General features: G+C 61.3%; 2 protein-coding genes across 4 annotated transcripts; one reads left to right on the forward strand and one right to left on the reverse strand.

The window, feature by feature from the left end:
• The first annotated feature begins 2,944 nt into the window (after positions 1-2,944).
• Positions 2,945-8,399, forward strand: GAS2L1 (growth arrest specific 2 like 1). Its single transcript, XM_055550258.1, has 6 exons — positions 2,945-3,081; positions 4,009-4,660; positions 6,013-6,120; positions 6,205-6,301; positions 6,396-6,567; positions 7,082-8,399. The coding sequence occupies exons 2-6, from the start codon at positions 4,028-4,030 to the stop codon at positions 8,109-8,111; spliced, it is 2,040 nt and encodes a 679-aa protein (XP_055406233.1). The 5' UTR covers positions 2,945-3,081; positions 4,009-4,027; the 3' UTR covers positions 8,112-8,399.
• A 148-nt stretch (positions 8,400-8,547) lies between these two features.
• On the reverse strand, positions 8,548-11,082 carry RASL10A (RAS like family 10 member A). 3 transcript variants are annotated; one of them, XR_008703460.1, is made up of 3 exons: positions 9,988-10,413; positions 9,677-9,801; positions 8,559-8,571 (listed from the first exon to the last, which is right to left on the reverse strand). XR_008703460.1 is itself a non-coding variant. In XM_055550260.1 (3 exons), the coding sequence occupies exons 1-3, from the start codon at positions 11,080-11,082 to the stop codon at positions 9,105-9,107; spliced, it is 612 nt and encodes a 203-aa protein (XP_055406235.1). In that variant the 3' UTR covers positions 9,042-9,104. The 3 variants fall into 3 exon arrangements, 1 of the variants encoding a protein (XP_055406235.1); XM_055550260.1 differs by lacking the exons at positions 8,559-8,571; positions 9,988-10,413 and adding exons at positions 9,042-9,372; positions 10,864-11,082; XR_008703459.1 differs by having other exon boundaries at positions 8,548-8,571; positions 9,677-10,429.
• Between the last annotated feature and the right edge of the window lie 4,560 nt (positions 11,083-15,642).

A 15,642-nucleotide genomic window follows, 5' to 3' on the forward strand; every position in this document is an offset into this window, starting at 1 on the left:
ACAAAGGCTTGCAGGGAGGGGCTCACCTCCAAGGCAGGGACGGCTGGACACGACCCCGGGGCCAGTGCAGGCCCCGGAGCTGCCCGTTCCGTCCCAGTCCTGACAGGCCGGGCTCAGGACTAACGCGAGCACAGGGAGGCTGGGGCAAGAGCGGGCCTTGCGGGGCCTCTAACAGGGCAGGGTGGCTGCTCAGGGGAGCTGCGGTCACTCGCCCCACAGCCAGGGAAGGAGCAGTTGTCACGGCTGGACCCACATGTGGACAGGGCAGCCTTGACCCCTGGTGGTCACACCCACTCACCCCAGGCCGCGCTCCCGCCTCAGTCTAAGCCAGAAGGTATCGGGTGGAGCCAGCCAGGACCCCAGCTGCCCAGCACCAAGGGTGGGTGGGGGCCCTCGAGGTAATCATCCAACCTCCGGCTGCAACCAAGGCTAGCGGGCTGCACGCTAGCACCTAGAAGCCCACACCGGAGATCCAGCCATGTGCCCGCTGCCCGAGCTGCGTGGGATCACAGCACTCTACTTGGAGGTGGCCTGTGAGGTCTGCAGGGATGGGCTCTGGACAACCTCAGCCCAAACCTCTCCTCCCTCCAGCAGCATCTATGCGTCTCTTGGTCCTGCCAGGAGAAGTCACCTTATGACGGAGGGGGTCAAAGCCAAAGCCCTCCATGGCCCAGGCCGTGGGTCTGGCCACACCAGTGGGCACCACACCTGCCATGTGTCTAGAGTCAGAACGCTGGAGTCAGGGGGCTGCAGACAGAAACAGTGCCCCCTTGGGCTCTGGTCCTCAGCAGCGCAGTGGATGAACACCCTGATGGCGCTGGGCTGAGTGACGGTATTTTCACAACTCCGTGATGCGACGGCTGTTGTCCCATTTTACAGACCGTGCAAACGCCACTCAGGGAGCTTAACCATCTCACCCAGTGATCAACAGCAGGCCTGGGTCCAGTCTGAACTTGCCCGCGTCCAGGGAGGGCATGGGGCAGATAGAAGCAGGGGTCAAAATCCTGTACAGCTTGCTGACCCCACACATCCCTTGCTCTCTGGGCCTCCGTCTCCCCAGAATGAAGAAGCAGAATACCAAACAGCGTCATCATACCTCACAGGATACTTTGGGAATTCGTTTCCACACCCTAATCTTACCCGGCCCTGTCTGTAGCGAACCTGTCCTCCCCAGGTATCAGCGTCCCGAAACCTGGGACTCTGTCTTCACCCCCATACCTCATTCACCAGTACATTCTACCCGCTTTCCCCTCAAAATACAGCCTCAAAATTCAACTCCTCTCACCAACTGGCACCACCTGGTTCCCCCCTGGGCCCCTGCCCTTAGCCACAGGGATAAGTCAGGTCACACCCCTCCCCTGTTCCAAACTCCCTCCGTGGCTCCCATGTCCGTGCAAAGCGGCGTGGCCCACAAAGCTCTACAGAGCCGTCTGCAGCTGTCCCAGGCCCCGCCCGCATCTCGCTCCTCTCCAGTCTCACAGGCCCCCTCCCCCTTTCTCCAACCCACGAGGCACAGGCCCACCTAGACCTTCACCCTGGCCCTTCCAGACATGCACACAGCTCCCTCCCTCACCTTTCCTGTTCCCTGGACCAAAAGGACAAGCCTGTCCCACCCCACCCCTTCTCCCTGGCTCCTTGTTCCTACAGCACCCCAAGGGCCATCTCTCCAGACTGTAAGCCTCATAGCCGGCTCTGTTTCGTTCTCTGTCTTTTGCTCCTGGTTTGCAGCGTCGTTGACACTCAGTAGGCACTCAGCAAGTGTCAGCCTGTATCACATCTAGGCACGGGCCTTCCTCACTAGGCGGTGGGGAGGAAGGGGTGCTGGGAAGGTAGAGTGGGACCTGCACCATCTGGGTATTGAGGTGAGAGCCCCCCCTTCTGAAAGGTCGCGAGGACGCAGTAGATGGTGCCCATGAGCAGCCTGGCACTGGGAGGTCCAGCACACTGTAGGTACCCGACGGATGCCCCATCCTTGAAAGAAGGCATTCCTGTAACAGTCATCCGTCAAATCCCAGCGCCACCAGCTCCTCTCCAGACTTGAGCCCAAGTTTGGGCATAAGAGCATCCCCCATAGAGTACAGTAGGGGTTTTATTAATTAAAGCTCTGAGCACTGGCTGCTGTTGGTGCTTCCCCCCAGCACCCCGCCTGGCCAGCAAGGCTACTGCCCAGCCAGGCCTGGCGTCCCCGCCCAGCCGCAGCAGGGGGCAGGATTTCCCGCTGGTCTGGGCAGGTCTCTCCTCTGCAGTTTGAAAAGAAACCAGCCAGGCTTAACCCTCAGGAACCACTCCTCCAGCCTTTATTCTGTGCCCAACCAGAGCGGCCAGAGGTGGTCCAGGGCAGGGGCCGAAGCCTCAGACACAGGGGCCTCAGCCAGTCCCCTCCCTGCCCTCCCCTCAGCGTTCTTATTTGAGAAACGGGTTCCCCTAACTTCAGGGTTTAACAAAGAATATTTGATGAGGAGCCAGTGGTTGAATGGGGGTAAAACAGAGCCATTCTCCCCATCCCCGAGGCCAGCGCTGCTGGCAGGAAGCAGCCACCCAAGGCCGGACGGCCTCACTTATCGGACCTAAGGAGGTCCACTCCCGCCCGCCGGAGGTGACTCCGCAGCCCCGGGCCCCTATCTCTTCCTGAGTTCCTCTCTGGAACAGGCCATGCGGCTCACCAGGGGAGGCCACCATCTGCGGAGGGGGTGCCACTAAAAACGCCCAAACCCCTTCCCAGGAGACCAAGGAGGGGGAAGGGACCCGGTCTGGGGATGGGACCTCCGGCCCGGCAGAGTCGCCGGGGAACCCGGTCCCGCCTCCGTTGAGGGCTGGGCCGGGTCCCGGGCCCGCCCCGCGTCTGGAGGCTCCAGCCCCGTCCCAGCCCAGGAACAGCGCGGCCCCTTTAAGAGCGCGCGGCCCCGCCCACCCCCTCCGGGCCGGATCCGAATTCCAGGGAGGCGGGGCTGAGACGGCGGGCGCGGAGGACTCGGCGTTGGGACCGGGATCGGCTGCGGCTCGGGCGGCGCCTCCCTTCGGCGGCCCGCCCGGCTCCGGCCCAGCCGGGGCGATGCTCCCCGAGGCCGCGGGATGAGCCAGGTGAGTGCAGGGACCCCGCACCCCCACTCCCCAGCACCCTCTGCCCGGCACACAGAGAAGCAGACCCAGTGGCGGCAGCCGCGGGCCTCTGCTTCCCGGGGCTGTGTGACCTTGGGCAGCCCCGCACCCTCTCTGGGCAGAAGCCCAGAGGACGGCCAGGGCTGGCGACAGCCATTCCGAGTCCCAGCTCACAGGCACCAGTCGGGCTAGGGAGGCTCCCTGGAGGAGGGGCCTGGCCCCGGCCGGCCGCCGGAGCCGCCACACGGGGCTGGAGGGCCGAGCTCCGCTACCCACTGCTGCGCGACCTTGAGCGAGCTCTGCGCCTCAGTTTCCTCATCTGTAAAATGGAGATAATATCACTACGCGCTTAGCCCTGGCCACGGTCACTGCAATTGCTTTACTGCTGCTGCCGGCCTGTCGGTGTTATAATGACACGGCCTTTAGGGTAAACGGGTTGAGGGAGGACCTGGGATCTTTCCGGAGTAAGTGGGATCACCACCAGGCCTGAGCAGCTGATCTAACCCTTCTCTGAGGTCGGGTCCAGGGTTCCTACTCTTGAGTCCAGGGCTGCAGGTTACTCTCTCTCGGGCATAGCTCTTCGCCTCTCACAGGGGCAGTAAGATGGGGGCCTCCCTGCCTGGGCAGGAAGGAGGACACAGCCAAGTCTTCTCAATCCCTCTTCCCGAAAGAACCAAGCAGCCAACACTTATGGACACTGAGGTCATTTATAAAAATCATCCCATTAGTTCCTCTGAGGAAGGTTCTATTATTGTATCCATTTCACAGACGGGTAAACAGAGGCGAGAAGTTTCTCAAAATCCAGGCATTTGGTCTGAACCGACAAGCAGGTGCAGGTGGTCAGCGGCTTAGCCTGTGCTGAGCACTTAATGGGTCCACAACCATCCTGACCCGTGTCCCTGCCCACAGTGACTCGGCTGGCCCGGGCATGGCAGACCCCGTGGCGGGCATCGCCGGCTCCGCAGCCAAGAGTGTGCGGCCGTTCCGCTCGAGCGAGGCCTACGTGGAGGCTATGAAGGAGGACCTGGCCGAGTGGCTCAACGCCTTGTACGGCCTGGGTCTGCCCAGCGGTGGTGATGGCTTCCTGATGGGGCTGGCCACGGGCACCACCCTGTGCCAGCATGCCAACGCCGTCACTGAGGCCGCCCACGCCATGGCCGCCGCGCGGCCGGCCCGCGGAGTGGCCTTCCAGGCCCATAGCGTGGTGCCTGGCTCCTTCATGGCCCGAGACAACGTGGCCACCTTCATCGGCTGGTGCCGCGCGGAGCTGGGTGTGCCCGAAGTGCTCATGTTCGAGACGGAGGACTTGGTGCTCCGCAAGAACGAGAAGAGCGTGGTGTTGTGCCTGCTGGAGGTGGCGCGGCGCGGCGCCCGCCTCGGCCTGCTGGCCCCTCGCCTCGTGCAGTTCGAACAGGAGATTGAGCGGGAGCTGCGCGCCACGCCCCCGGCCTCCAACACCCCCAGTGCCGGGGAGGACACCACCGAGACCGCCGCCACCCCAGGAGCTCCAGCCCGTGGGCCGCGCATGACGCCCAGCGACCTGCGCAACCTCGATGAGCTGGTGAGTCCGCAAGTGCGCCTGCCCGGTGGCCGGGCTTATTCTAGCAGTACCCAGGCACCAGCAGGCAGGGTGGTGCGGGCAACCTTCCGCGGCCTGTCCTCGTGGCTGCAGGACAGCCTGCCCCGGGGAAAGCGTACGTATGTTGAGCACCAAGTGGATACCCGGCCCCAAAGAGTTAGGCAGGCGCAGAGAGGGCTAAGTGCTGGGTGAGGTCACAGGGCCTGGCGAGAAAACTCGGCCTCCACTGCCCCATGGCACGATGATCCCCCTGTTTCCTCTCGGTGCTAACCATGCCCCAGGTAAGCGCTGAGTGTTATACATTCTGGGGATTTGAGCCCCTCCAGTACACCTCCCTGCACTCAACTGCTAGACCGCCGCATTCACGCCATCACTGAGCTCGAGGTTGAATGGGGCCCATGGTCCAGGGCAAGGCGCCTGGCGCACAGTAGGCGCTACCTGAGTGCCCAGGGAAGCTCCCAGGGGCTCTTCGGGTCCCTACTCCTCCCCCGGGACTTATCTGGGAAGCCCAGCACAGAGTAGCCATGCTACTGGGACCTGACATCCTGTCAAAGAGCTGTGGGATGAGCTCTACGCTGAGCATATAGAAGGTGCCAGACCATGACTCTAGCTCCCTCCTCCTCTTCCCGGGACCTAGGTGTCCCTGACACCCCCACAGCCTGGCCAAGAGTTTCCTTCTTATCAGGAGGTTAGGACGGGATGTGCCCATCCTGGAGGCGGGCAGCCGGATGGCTGTGGGCAGAGGCTGCCACCCCACCCCAGGCCAGGGTCACCGGAGGCTCCACCTGCTCATTTTCTCAGCAGCTCTGCTTTGGGTGAGGAGGCGGGTGGGGCCGCCCGCATAGCCAGCCTGGCAGCTCCTGGCCTGGGGAGCATGTGGGCAGACGTGCTGGCCATGTGTGCTGGCCAGGCCGGTGGCCTGGTGTGCATGGTGGTGTCTGCGAGTGCCCCACATATCCGTGGCACTGCTGCCTCCATATGGCATTGGTCCTCTGTACTCAGACCTGCCTCCTCCCCGAACCTGCCTCTCTGTGGGTCTCAACATTCACGTCTCTGAAATGGGTGAGGGGGAGTGAGTGAGGACTCCCCCAAGGGCTCAGGGACTTAAAGGAAGCAGTCCCTCACCTCGTCCTGGTCGGCTCCCTGCCCTCTCGGTAGTCAGAAGGGAAGGAGCTCTGGTGAAAGGTCAAGTACAGAGGCGGCACTCAAGTCCAGGGCGACACAATCAGAGCCTCTGCTCTACAGAAGGATTTACTTCCTTCTGACCCTGGAGCTGCTGACATCAGGCCCAGGGAGGAGGGACCTGACCCCTGACCGCCAGCCTCTCCTCTTAGGTGAGGGAGATCTTGGGGCGCTGCACCTGCCCAGACCAGTTTCCCATGATCAAGGTCTCGGAGGGGAAGTACCGCGTGGGAGACTCCAGTCTGCTCATCTTCGTGCGGGTGAGAGAGAGGGGCTCCCCGAGCAGGCAGGGCCTGGGAGGCGGGTGGGACGCGCGGTGACCTGCGCTCGCCGGGCTCCCACAGGTGCTGAGGAGCCACGTGATGGTGCGTGTGGGAGGCGGCTGGGACACGCTGGAGCACTACCTGGACAAGCACGACCCGTGCCGCTGCTCCTCCGCGGGTCAGTGTCCAGGCTCGGGGGCGGGGCGGGAACGCGGGGGCGTGCACCTCTGCGGCCCCGCCCCTCACACGGCACCCACCCTCTCTCCCTGCAGCCCACCGCCCGCCCCAGCCCAGGACCCGCACCTTCTCCCCGCAGCGAGTGTCACCCAGCCTCAGCCCCCGAGCTGGTAGCCCAGCCCCAGGGGGCGAGCGCCGGGGCTCCCGCCCAGAGGTGACACCCATTGGCTTACGCAGCTCGAAGGAGGGGCCCGAGACCCCACTCAGGTGAGAGGAGAGAGGACTTGGGACCACGGTCCAGGGGGTGGGGGTGGGGCGCCCGCCCTGGCCTGGATGGCGCTGCCTGCAGTGACTCACACCCTGGGAAAGGTTCCCGTGGGTGGGGGTGGGCCTGGCTTCCCATCTCCATGGCAACCCAAGCACCAGAACAACACAGCTGGGCGGGCCCTGGGGGCTGGGTGGCCGCCAATCCAACCCAGCTTCCCTCTGGCCTGCCCAGGAAGCTGGAGGCTTGAGGAGCGGGGAGCTTGGGGCCTTGCTTCTTCCGCTGCCTTGGGGTGGGGTGGCGGAGGGTGGCCCTGGCTGCGAGAAGCTGTGGCAGAATCTCTCACTTCTCCCTGGAAGTCCCCAGGACGGACAGAAACCCTTGGCACCCCCGCCACCACCACAGGTGTCTCGCCCGCAGCCATGCGTCTGCCTGTTCCTTCCCCTCCCCACCCTTTCTGTGCGCCGGGTCTCTCTGCCTTGCCCCACTTCTCTCTCTCTTGTTCCCCTGCCCCAGGGCCCGGGACCAGCTGCCCCCCCATCCCCGCTCCCGCCGTTACTCTGGGGACAGCGATTCCTCAGCCTCCTCGGCCCAGAGCGGCCCCCTTGGTGCCCGCAGTGAAGACTTAGGCACTGGCCCCCGGCGGGAGCGTCCCAGCCGGCGGGTGACCACGGGCACCCCGGCCTCCCCGAGACGGCCTCCCGCCCCGCGCAGCCAGTCCCGGGACCGGCTGGATCGGGGGCGGCCGCGTGGGGCCCCAGGAGGCAGGGGAGGCCAGCTGTCGGCCCCCAGCCCTGCCCGGCGGGCCCGGAGTCAGAGCCGTGAAGAGCAGACAGTGCTGCTGGTGCGTCGGGACCGAGACGGGCAGCACTCCTGGGTGCCGCGGGGCAGAGGCAGTGGGGGCTCGGGCAGAAGCAGCCCCCGCACTCCCCGTGCCCGCAGCCCTGCAGCTCCCAGGGTCCCCAGCCCCAGTCCAGAGTTGAGCACAATCCCGGCCAGTGTCTTCCGCACACCCCTGCAGCTTGACCCAAAGCAGGAACAGCAACTGTTTCGGCGCCTGGAAGAGGAGTTCCTAGCCAACGCCCGAGCCCTTGAGGCTGCTGCTGCTGGTGGGACCCCCAGTGGACCAGCCCCTGACCCAATTCGGGCCCCAGACCCTCCAGCTCCTGACTCAGCCTACTGTTCCTCCAGCTCCTCCTCTTCGTCCCTCAGCGTCCTGGGTGGCAAGTGTGGCCAACCCGGGGACTCTGGCAGGATGGCCAATGGGCTGCCCGGGGCCCGAGGCCCAGCCCTGTCCAGCTCTTCCGATGAGGGCAGCCCCTGCCCCGGTGTAGGGGGCCCACCAGATGCACCCGGGAGTCCTCTGGCCGGCCCAGAGCCCCTAAGGACCTGGGCACGAGGCCGGATGGACACACAGCCAGACCGGAAACCCTCACGCATCCCCACACCAAGGGGCCCCCGCCACCCACCTGGACCCACGGGGTCCGGGACCTGGCATGCCCTGCGCTCAGTCAGCCCGAAGACCGAGCCGGACTCCTGGATGTGACGGACCAGCCCAGCTGCCCCCAGTCCCCTGTCCCTTCTCCTTTGTGGCCTTAACCCCTCTGCATCAGGGAGTGCCCCTGCCTCTTGGGGACCAGACCTCATGGGACCAGACCCCTCGGGACCACATGGCACAATGGGACTTCTGGTGTACATTCCGCTTGGGGGATGAGCATTGCTATTTAATTACTAATGTTATTGAATGCCTTAGAGGAGGCTGGGCCAGCCCAGTAAGGACCCTTCCTGAGGTCCCGTGGCCCTGCAGAGCCTGACAGTAAAGTTTTCTTCCAGCTACTTGTGTCTGCGTCTTGGAGACCCAGCCTTGGGGCCGTCACATCCATTTGAGAACCCTCATTACAGGTTGGAACTCTGGAGTCAGCTGCGAGAGGGCAGTGCCTGTCAGCCCTGACCTTTAGGTGTATATCTTCTGCATGGGCAGACAGGTTCTTTACCACTAGCGCCACCTGGGAAGCACAAAATTTATTTTTTAGCCACTTTGTGAGGCATGAGAGATGTTAGTTCCCCAACCAGGGATCGAACTCATGCCCCTTCAGTGGAAGCTTGGAGTCTTAACCACTGGACCATCAGGGCATTCCCCAAGATTATCTTGCCATTCCAGAAATGCCAGGGGCACCTTGCTTCCCCTTTATTTCCTCCCGAGAGGTGTGACTTAACAGTTGGTCCAATGAAACTCCAAGAGCAGTCTGAGCGTGTCCAATCAGATTCATAGCCAAGTCCTTTTCATCCAGTCGGATTGTGACCCAATGAGCTCCCAGAAAGGACTAATTTGTCCAATGGGGCCTGCTGGACCCAATGAGGTTCAAAGAAAACCCTGTCGCCCCAGGACACTGGGCGGGAGCGTTCCTCAGCCAATCAGGGAGGAGACTGTCCTGTCCAATCCAAGAGAAGTTGGGCAATCTCGTCCAATCCGAGTCCCCGGTTGTTCCAGTTAACTAGAAGGCCCCTCCCTGCCGTAAGCGGCGTTTTTCCAATTCGATCACATGAGGCTGCAGCGCGCCGGGTGCAGCGCCCCCTGCAGGCGCAGAGCCGGATGTGCAGGGCGTGCGCGCACGAGCGCGCAGTGCAGCAGCTCCCGGAAGAGTCGCAGCACGTGCCAATTGTACTTGGCGGAGCACTCGAGGTATCCGCAGCGCCAGCCCCTGCGCACTAGGGCAGCCAGTGCGCGCCGAGGCCCGAACCGCAGCCGCTGCCGGTCCCGCTTGTTTCCCACCACGAGAATGGGCGCTTCAGGTGCGCCCGCCGGCCTGGAGGCCAAAGGAGGATGAAGGTCGCAGTGCCTGGGACCCCCATGGCTGGAGAATCCCTCCAGTGGTTATATACGCACTAAGGAGCATACTTTCCTGCACCCAGAGAACCCCTAGCAAACACCAGACCCACAAAGACCCAGGACCAAAGACCGCTTAGGGCTAGAGGCCAGGCCCGAAAAGGCCTGAGACCTGGCCCAGGACGGCGGAAGAGCCCACCCACTCACCTCTGGGGAAAAAAGGCCCAGCCAGACCCACAAACACTCCCCGCCGTCTAACACGCAACCCGAGCGGTGCACCTTACCTGGTCTCCGCGATGCGCTGCCGCAGCGCCTTCACATAGTCAAAGCTGTCCGGGCTGCAGATATCGTAGACAAGCACGAAGGCGTCCGTGTCCTGCAAGCTCCAGTCTTTAGGGTCCGGCCACTCCTGGGGGGCAGGAGGCCAGAGTTTGCCGTAAGCCCTCTTCTTGCTCTCCCGCGTCCAGACCTTCTCCAACGAGCCTTGACGCGAAACCCACACAGTTCACGCTCAAGCCTCGGTCCTTCTCCTCGTCTGTGGCCCTCTCCCGCAAGCTCCCTGGGCCTTACTGTCCTTATGGCCGCTGGGGTATACCTTTTAAAACCGTGCCTGAAGCCAGTCAGCGTCCAGCCCTTCTTCTCTCTGGGTCTCCTCTCCCCTGAGGCCTGTCTCCTTCCTCGCCCCTTCCTCTGTTTCCCATGGTTTCCTTCTTTCAGGCCAGGCCCCGCCCCTCCCCGGGCGCCCTCAGGAGCAGTTCCTGCCTCCGAGCCTGGTCCCGTGTTCCTGAGCCTGCGGAGACCACCGATTAACGGCAGCTGTACACACTTAGGAGTTCGGCCGAAGCGCACGCTGCTCTTTGCACCTGGAAATGCTTCCGCCGCTTCTTCTAATCAAAATTTCACTCATCCGTCCCGGTTCAGCCCAAATGCCACCCTCACCAGGAAGCCCTGCTTAATCCTGCCTGCTCTTTCCTCTTCACTTCTTGAACGCATCAACTCCCAAGGATTAAAAGTCTGCCCTGGACTTTGCAAAATTATTAAACAAGTCTTGGCTGCAGGTCATAGGAATGAGGGAGCAGAGAATGATGCCCTCAGAACGGACACCCCGGTGTCTGGCTTCAACCTCTCCCACTGCGGCTCTGCTCGTGGCTCCAGACACGGAACACTCACTCTCAGGGAGGCAGGACCACGCTCCCCCGTGCACTAATCCCCACCCACCAGCGGAGGCAGAGAAATAGCAATTTAAGCAAGCGAGAAAAAGCCACTCTGCAAAATCGCCGGGTTTTGGGTCTGAGCTGGGGCAACTGTATACCGGCAGAAGAGGTGAAAACCACCAATGCCAGGACACACATTGATCCTTCAGTCCATGGACAGTCGGGTACCCCCGGGCCGTCCACGCGGACACGCACGTGTGTACCGAGCATCCGCCCACATGCTGTCACAGGCCCCTGCCCACCCCTCAGTCCACTACCTCTTGCCCCCCGGGGCTCTGACCGGGGCCAGCACCGTCGCCGTCGCGGATGCTCAGGTCGTAGACGGCGCCGTCGAGCAGCACCGCGGGCCGGTAGAGGCGCGGCCCGTCCGTGGGCCTGTGGCGCTCGGGGTAGTCACCGAACAGGAACTGGCGGATGATGGCCGTCTTGCCCACGCCCGGAGCGCCCAGCACCGCCACCCGCAGGCTGCCCCCCATGGCCCGCGCTTGCTGCTGCGCCCCGCTCTGGGAAGCCTCATGGGCCAGAGCCGCTCTGTGCGCCCGGCGCGCCCTGCCCCGTGCGCCCCAGCCCCGCCGCGCTCCTCATCGCCCCTTGGAGCACCGGGGGCCCGGGGAGGCCAGGCTGGAGGTCGGAGCTGGTGGTACAGGGGAGACAGACAGCCGAGCAGGCGGACGGCGGACGCACAAGCAGCTCCGGTGAGTGCCAAGCTCAGGAGAGAACTGACCGAGCGCGCCGCGCGCAGACACGGCCTCGGCCCCGCAGCGCCACTGGAGGCGCCGGCGACAGCACGGGGCACCGAGGTTGGACCTCCTCGCCTCGCGGGTCCCGCGGCGGAGCAGGATGAAGGGGGCGGCGCTGCCTCTCGGCGCCTCAGTCCCTCCGTCCTTCTCTCGCTCCGGCGCCCGGAGTCGCCGCCCCAGCCGGCCGCGCTAGCGAGCAGTGAGCAGCGAGTGGAGCCTCCCGGAGGCGGCGATGAGGTAACCGCCTGCCCGCCCCTCCCGCTCCCCCCTACCCGCCCGGGACGCCCCTCCCGGGAAGGGTCGCAGGAAGGTGACTGGGACTCGGGGAGCCCAGGGAGGGACCCAGCCCCCCCTGCGTTCCGCGCTGTCATCCGCTCCAAAATAGAACTCCCTTCCCGCCCACGTCCGCGCCCGCTCCTCCAAACATCGCTCCCCCAAGCTGGCTCCTCGCAAACCCGCCGGCTGGATCGGATCCGGCCCGGCTGTGTGACCTTGGGCAAGTCGCTGTACTGCGCTGGCTCTGCTCCGCATCCACCAAAGGCACACACCGTTTCTTGAGCGCCTACTACGTGCCAGGCCCCACACTAAGCTATTACCTACACGATCCTTGAAGCCTCAACCTGGTGTCTCTGAGAGAAGAAAACAGGCTGGAGAGGGGGCTGCTGTCCAGGGTTGCAGGTCAGCAGGTGGTCCCTGAACCTTCCCCTTGTGGTCTCCTGTGAGGAGCTCTCCCCTGTCCCTCCTGCACACAGGGGCCAACACTAAATAAGGGCATCAGGGAGGGGGTGTGGGACACAGGGTGCTGAACCCGGTGTGCACCAGGTCCCAGCAGCTCAGCCCCAGATCCCTGTCCCAACAAGGCTGAAAGAGGCAGAAATTGGTCCACACCACCTCCCTCACTGCTAAGGCCAAGTTTTCTGCTTAAGTCTCCACCTGTAGCTTTCCCTCACACCCCACAACCTCCATGTTAAGTTCCCAGAGCCCAAATCCCCACTCCTGGAGTCAGCAGGACGCTCCTTCCTTCCCCATCAGGGCTTGAGAAGTCAGGGTTTACCAGCCACGTCCTCTGCTTGCCCACCCTGCCCCTGCAGTGGTGGTGGGGGTGGGTCTCCCACATCTCTGACCATCCCTGATGCCTGGGTACTGTGTGACATGCACAGACATCACCGTTTCTGCGCTGACCAAGCATTTCGCTTGTCTGTCTCTGCAACAAAGAGCCCCAATCTTAGCTGCTTCCCAAGATGCCGAGACAGATTTTTTTTTTTTAAAGAAAAAGAGCACAACTTGCTCACCTCAGCCTAGGGGACGCGGGGAAGGGACGAGCAGCTGGGTCTTGAAGCGGGGAAGGGGGTTCACCCTGGGGAGCAAGCGATGGCACCTGGGTCAGGAGCCTGGGGTCGGCTTTCACTCTTCTCGGCCACTAAGGGAGCTCGGAGCCAGGGCTGTGGCTACATCTGGCTGGTGTGCCAGCTCTTCAGGCCCAGTGAGCAGCTTTATCTTCCTTTCCAACTGTGGGCTTTTTCCCTTCACCTGACTCCCCCTCTGGCGCTTTTCAGGTCTCTGGGTTTTGTGAGCTGCCTCAGTTCCTTGGAGTAAATAAACTAGGCCCCGTCTGCCCTGCCGACCGCCAGCAGGGTGTGGGGCTGACCTGAGGACAGTCTCTCTCAGGGCACTCGCTGGGACCACACCTGCCTCGAGCACCCTCTCGCCTACACATGGGAGCCGGCTCTGATGGCCTTCCTTGGAAACCGTCTTCCCTTCACTTCCTACAGGGCGCCCTCTTCCGGGGCACTCTGAACAGTATATGGAAAAGTCCCCACAAAGTCGTGCAGACTCCACAGGGGCGACACATTCCCACTTATCAAGGAGCTGTGGGCACTTCCCTGGCCATCCGGTGGTTGGGACTCCAGGCTTCCACTTCAGGGGGACCTAGGTTCGATCCCTGGATGGGGAACTAAGATCCCACAAGCTGTGCAGTGTGGCCTAAATAAATAAATGAGAGAGGACCTGTGATGTGCCCAGCCCTGTGCTGTGTGCTCACTGAGGCCCACAGGGATGAAATGATTTGCTCAGAATGATCCAGCAGGGAAGTGGCAGAACAGGGACTGGAACCCAGGACCTTGGGCCACTGAAGCCGACCTTCTGAGAAGCCCATCTTCATTAGGGCCCAGAAGCACCTCAGGAGGAGGTGAGTCGGTGCCTGTGGCCCTGTGGGAGCGAAGCTGAGCTAAGACAGGAGCGGGCAGCCCAGGGCCAGGTTCCCCAAAGACTAGCAAGCCAGAGAGCTTGGGCTGCATGTCAGCCGCTGCCTGACCTTGGCCCCAGGCTTCTCCCCATTCTGCCTGATTCCAGCCCCTCCCTGGGGTTGAGCGCCATGGACCGTGTCCAGCTCCAGGGGTGTCTGCTGTGGACTCCTCCAGCCCAGCCATCGGGTCAGTGCACTGACCATTAATCACGGTCTGTCCTGCCCACCGTCTGTCACTTGTTCCAGCTTAACTCACCTTCCCAAGTCCTGAGTTGGGGAAACTCTCATCACTCAATGCCTCATGCATGCTGGGTCCCTGGTGGCCACTGTAAGACCTCACGCATTGATTCATCAACCGCCTGAAGGCCATGGGGTTTTACAACCACTAGGAACCAAGGAGGCAGCACAGGGCTTCAATAATGGTCTTCAACTCATATAGTTGTGGGATGAAATGAGATGATACAAAGAGGAAAACAAGGCAATCTAGGAAGGCTAGCGGGAGGACTAAGTGTGTACATATAAAGTGATCTCAGTTTCTATGCAAATAACCACTGGTTATGTAGAAGGAAACGGAAACCCACTCAGTGTTCTTGCCTAGAGAATCCCATGGACAGAGGAGATGGGCAGGCTACAGTCCATAGGGTCGCAGACAGTGAAGTGACTTAGCATGCACCCACGCAGCCACTGGTTAACAAAGGCAGGTGTGTGTGTGCGCACAGCTAAGTGTGTAGACAGGTGTTTCCTAGCTCTGTCTGCTCTAAGGGCGACCCTATGAGCAACAAGCTCACCCAGCACCCAGATCTTGGCTTCTGATTCTGTTGTCCAGGCTCCCTGGAGAAGGCTGGTGCTAGGGTTGGAGCAGGACAAGTAAAAGATGAGGTGGAACATCTCATAATATCAGAAAGGAAGGAAGTGCTCAAAAGAGACCCAAGGATGGAATTCCCTGGCAGTCTAGTGGTTAGGACTCTGAGCTTCCACTGCAGGGCACATGGGTTTGATCCCTAGTCAGGGAACTAAGATCCCACAAGCTAAAAAAAAAAAGAAACCGAGGGATGGGGGCGTCAAAGGGACACAGAGCTTACTTGAAAGAGCTCCCAATGGCCACAGCTTAAAAAATTTAAGCGTTATATAAAATAAATAATGCACTTTTGAATTAAACCCAAATTATGAAATAAATATCCATGAATCCAAACTGGTATAAATGATTGAGTGACTACATAAATCCAGGAGAAGAAACACATTTTCCTACAGAAGAATTCCAAGTATTTTCTATAGCTGTCCCCTGCCCCCATGCAGTGTAGGCTGCGCTTCGTGACTTGCTTCCCAACAGAGTGTGGAAAGGGGGGGAAGCAGCTTCGTGGAGGAGACGGCTGTAAACACTGCCTGGGCCAAGTGACGCAGGGTGGCGTGCGGCGCTAAGCCGTGGCGACGGCGCACACCCCTGCCGTGACGTGACCAGAAGGGCACCTCCCTGCTCTCTGTCCAGAAAACCTAGAACCCCAGGCTACCCGTGGGGAAAACGCCAGACAAACCCAAGTTGAGGGACAGTCGATGAAATATGTGACCAGTACTCCTCGGGACGGTTAAAGTCATGACACAGAAAAAGTCTGAGGAGCTCTCGCAGACCCAGGGAGACTGAGGAAACGCGACAACCACATGGAATGTGGGGTCCGGGGACACAGCAAGGACATGAGTAGGAAAACTAGAGAAACCCAAATGAAGTCTGGGTTCAGTTTTTAAAGTACATGTTACATAATTTGTAATCTACACTATAAATATTCCTATTCTTTTGTTTTATATATTAACAAATATATATTTACATCATAAACATACACATGGAAAAGATCCCATTCACAAAAGGAACCAAAAAATAGAAAATACTCATGAATCTATGCAAGGATAATGTACATGCAAGAACTTTTTTTTTTTTTTTTTTTTGGCATGCTGTGCAGTTTGCAGGATCTTAGTTCCCCAGCCAGGGATCAGACCCGGGCTCTGCCAGTGAAAGTGCTGAGTCCCAACCACTGGACCAGCATGGAACTCCCCATGCA

The sequence above is a fragment of the Bubalus kerabau genome, chromosome 16 (assembly GCF_029407905.1).
Source record: "Bubalus kerabau isolate K-KA32 ecotype Philippines breed swamp buffalo chromosome 16, PCC_UOA_SB_1v2, whole genome shotgun sequence".
Classification (NCBI taxonomy): domain Eukaryota; kingdom Metazoa; phylum Chordata; class Mammalia; order Artiodactyla; family Bovidae; genus Bubalus; species Bubalus kerabau.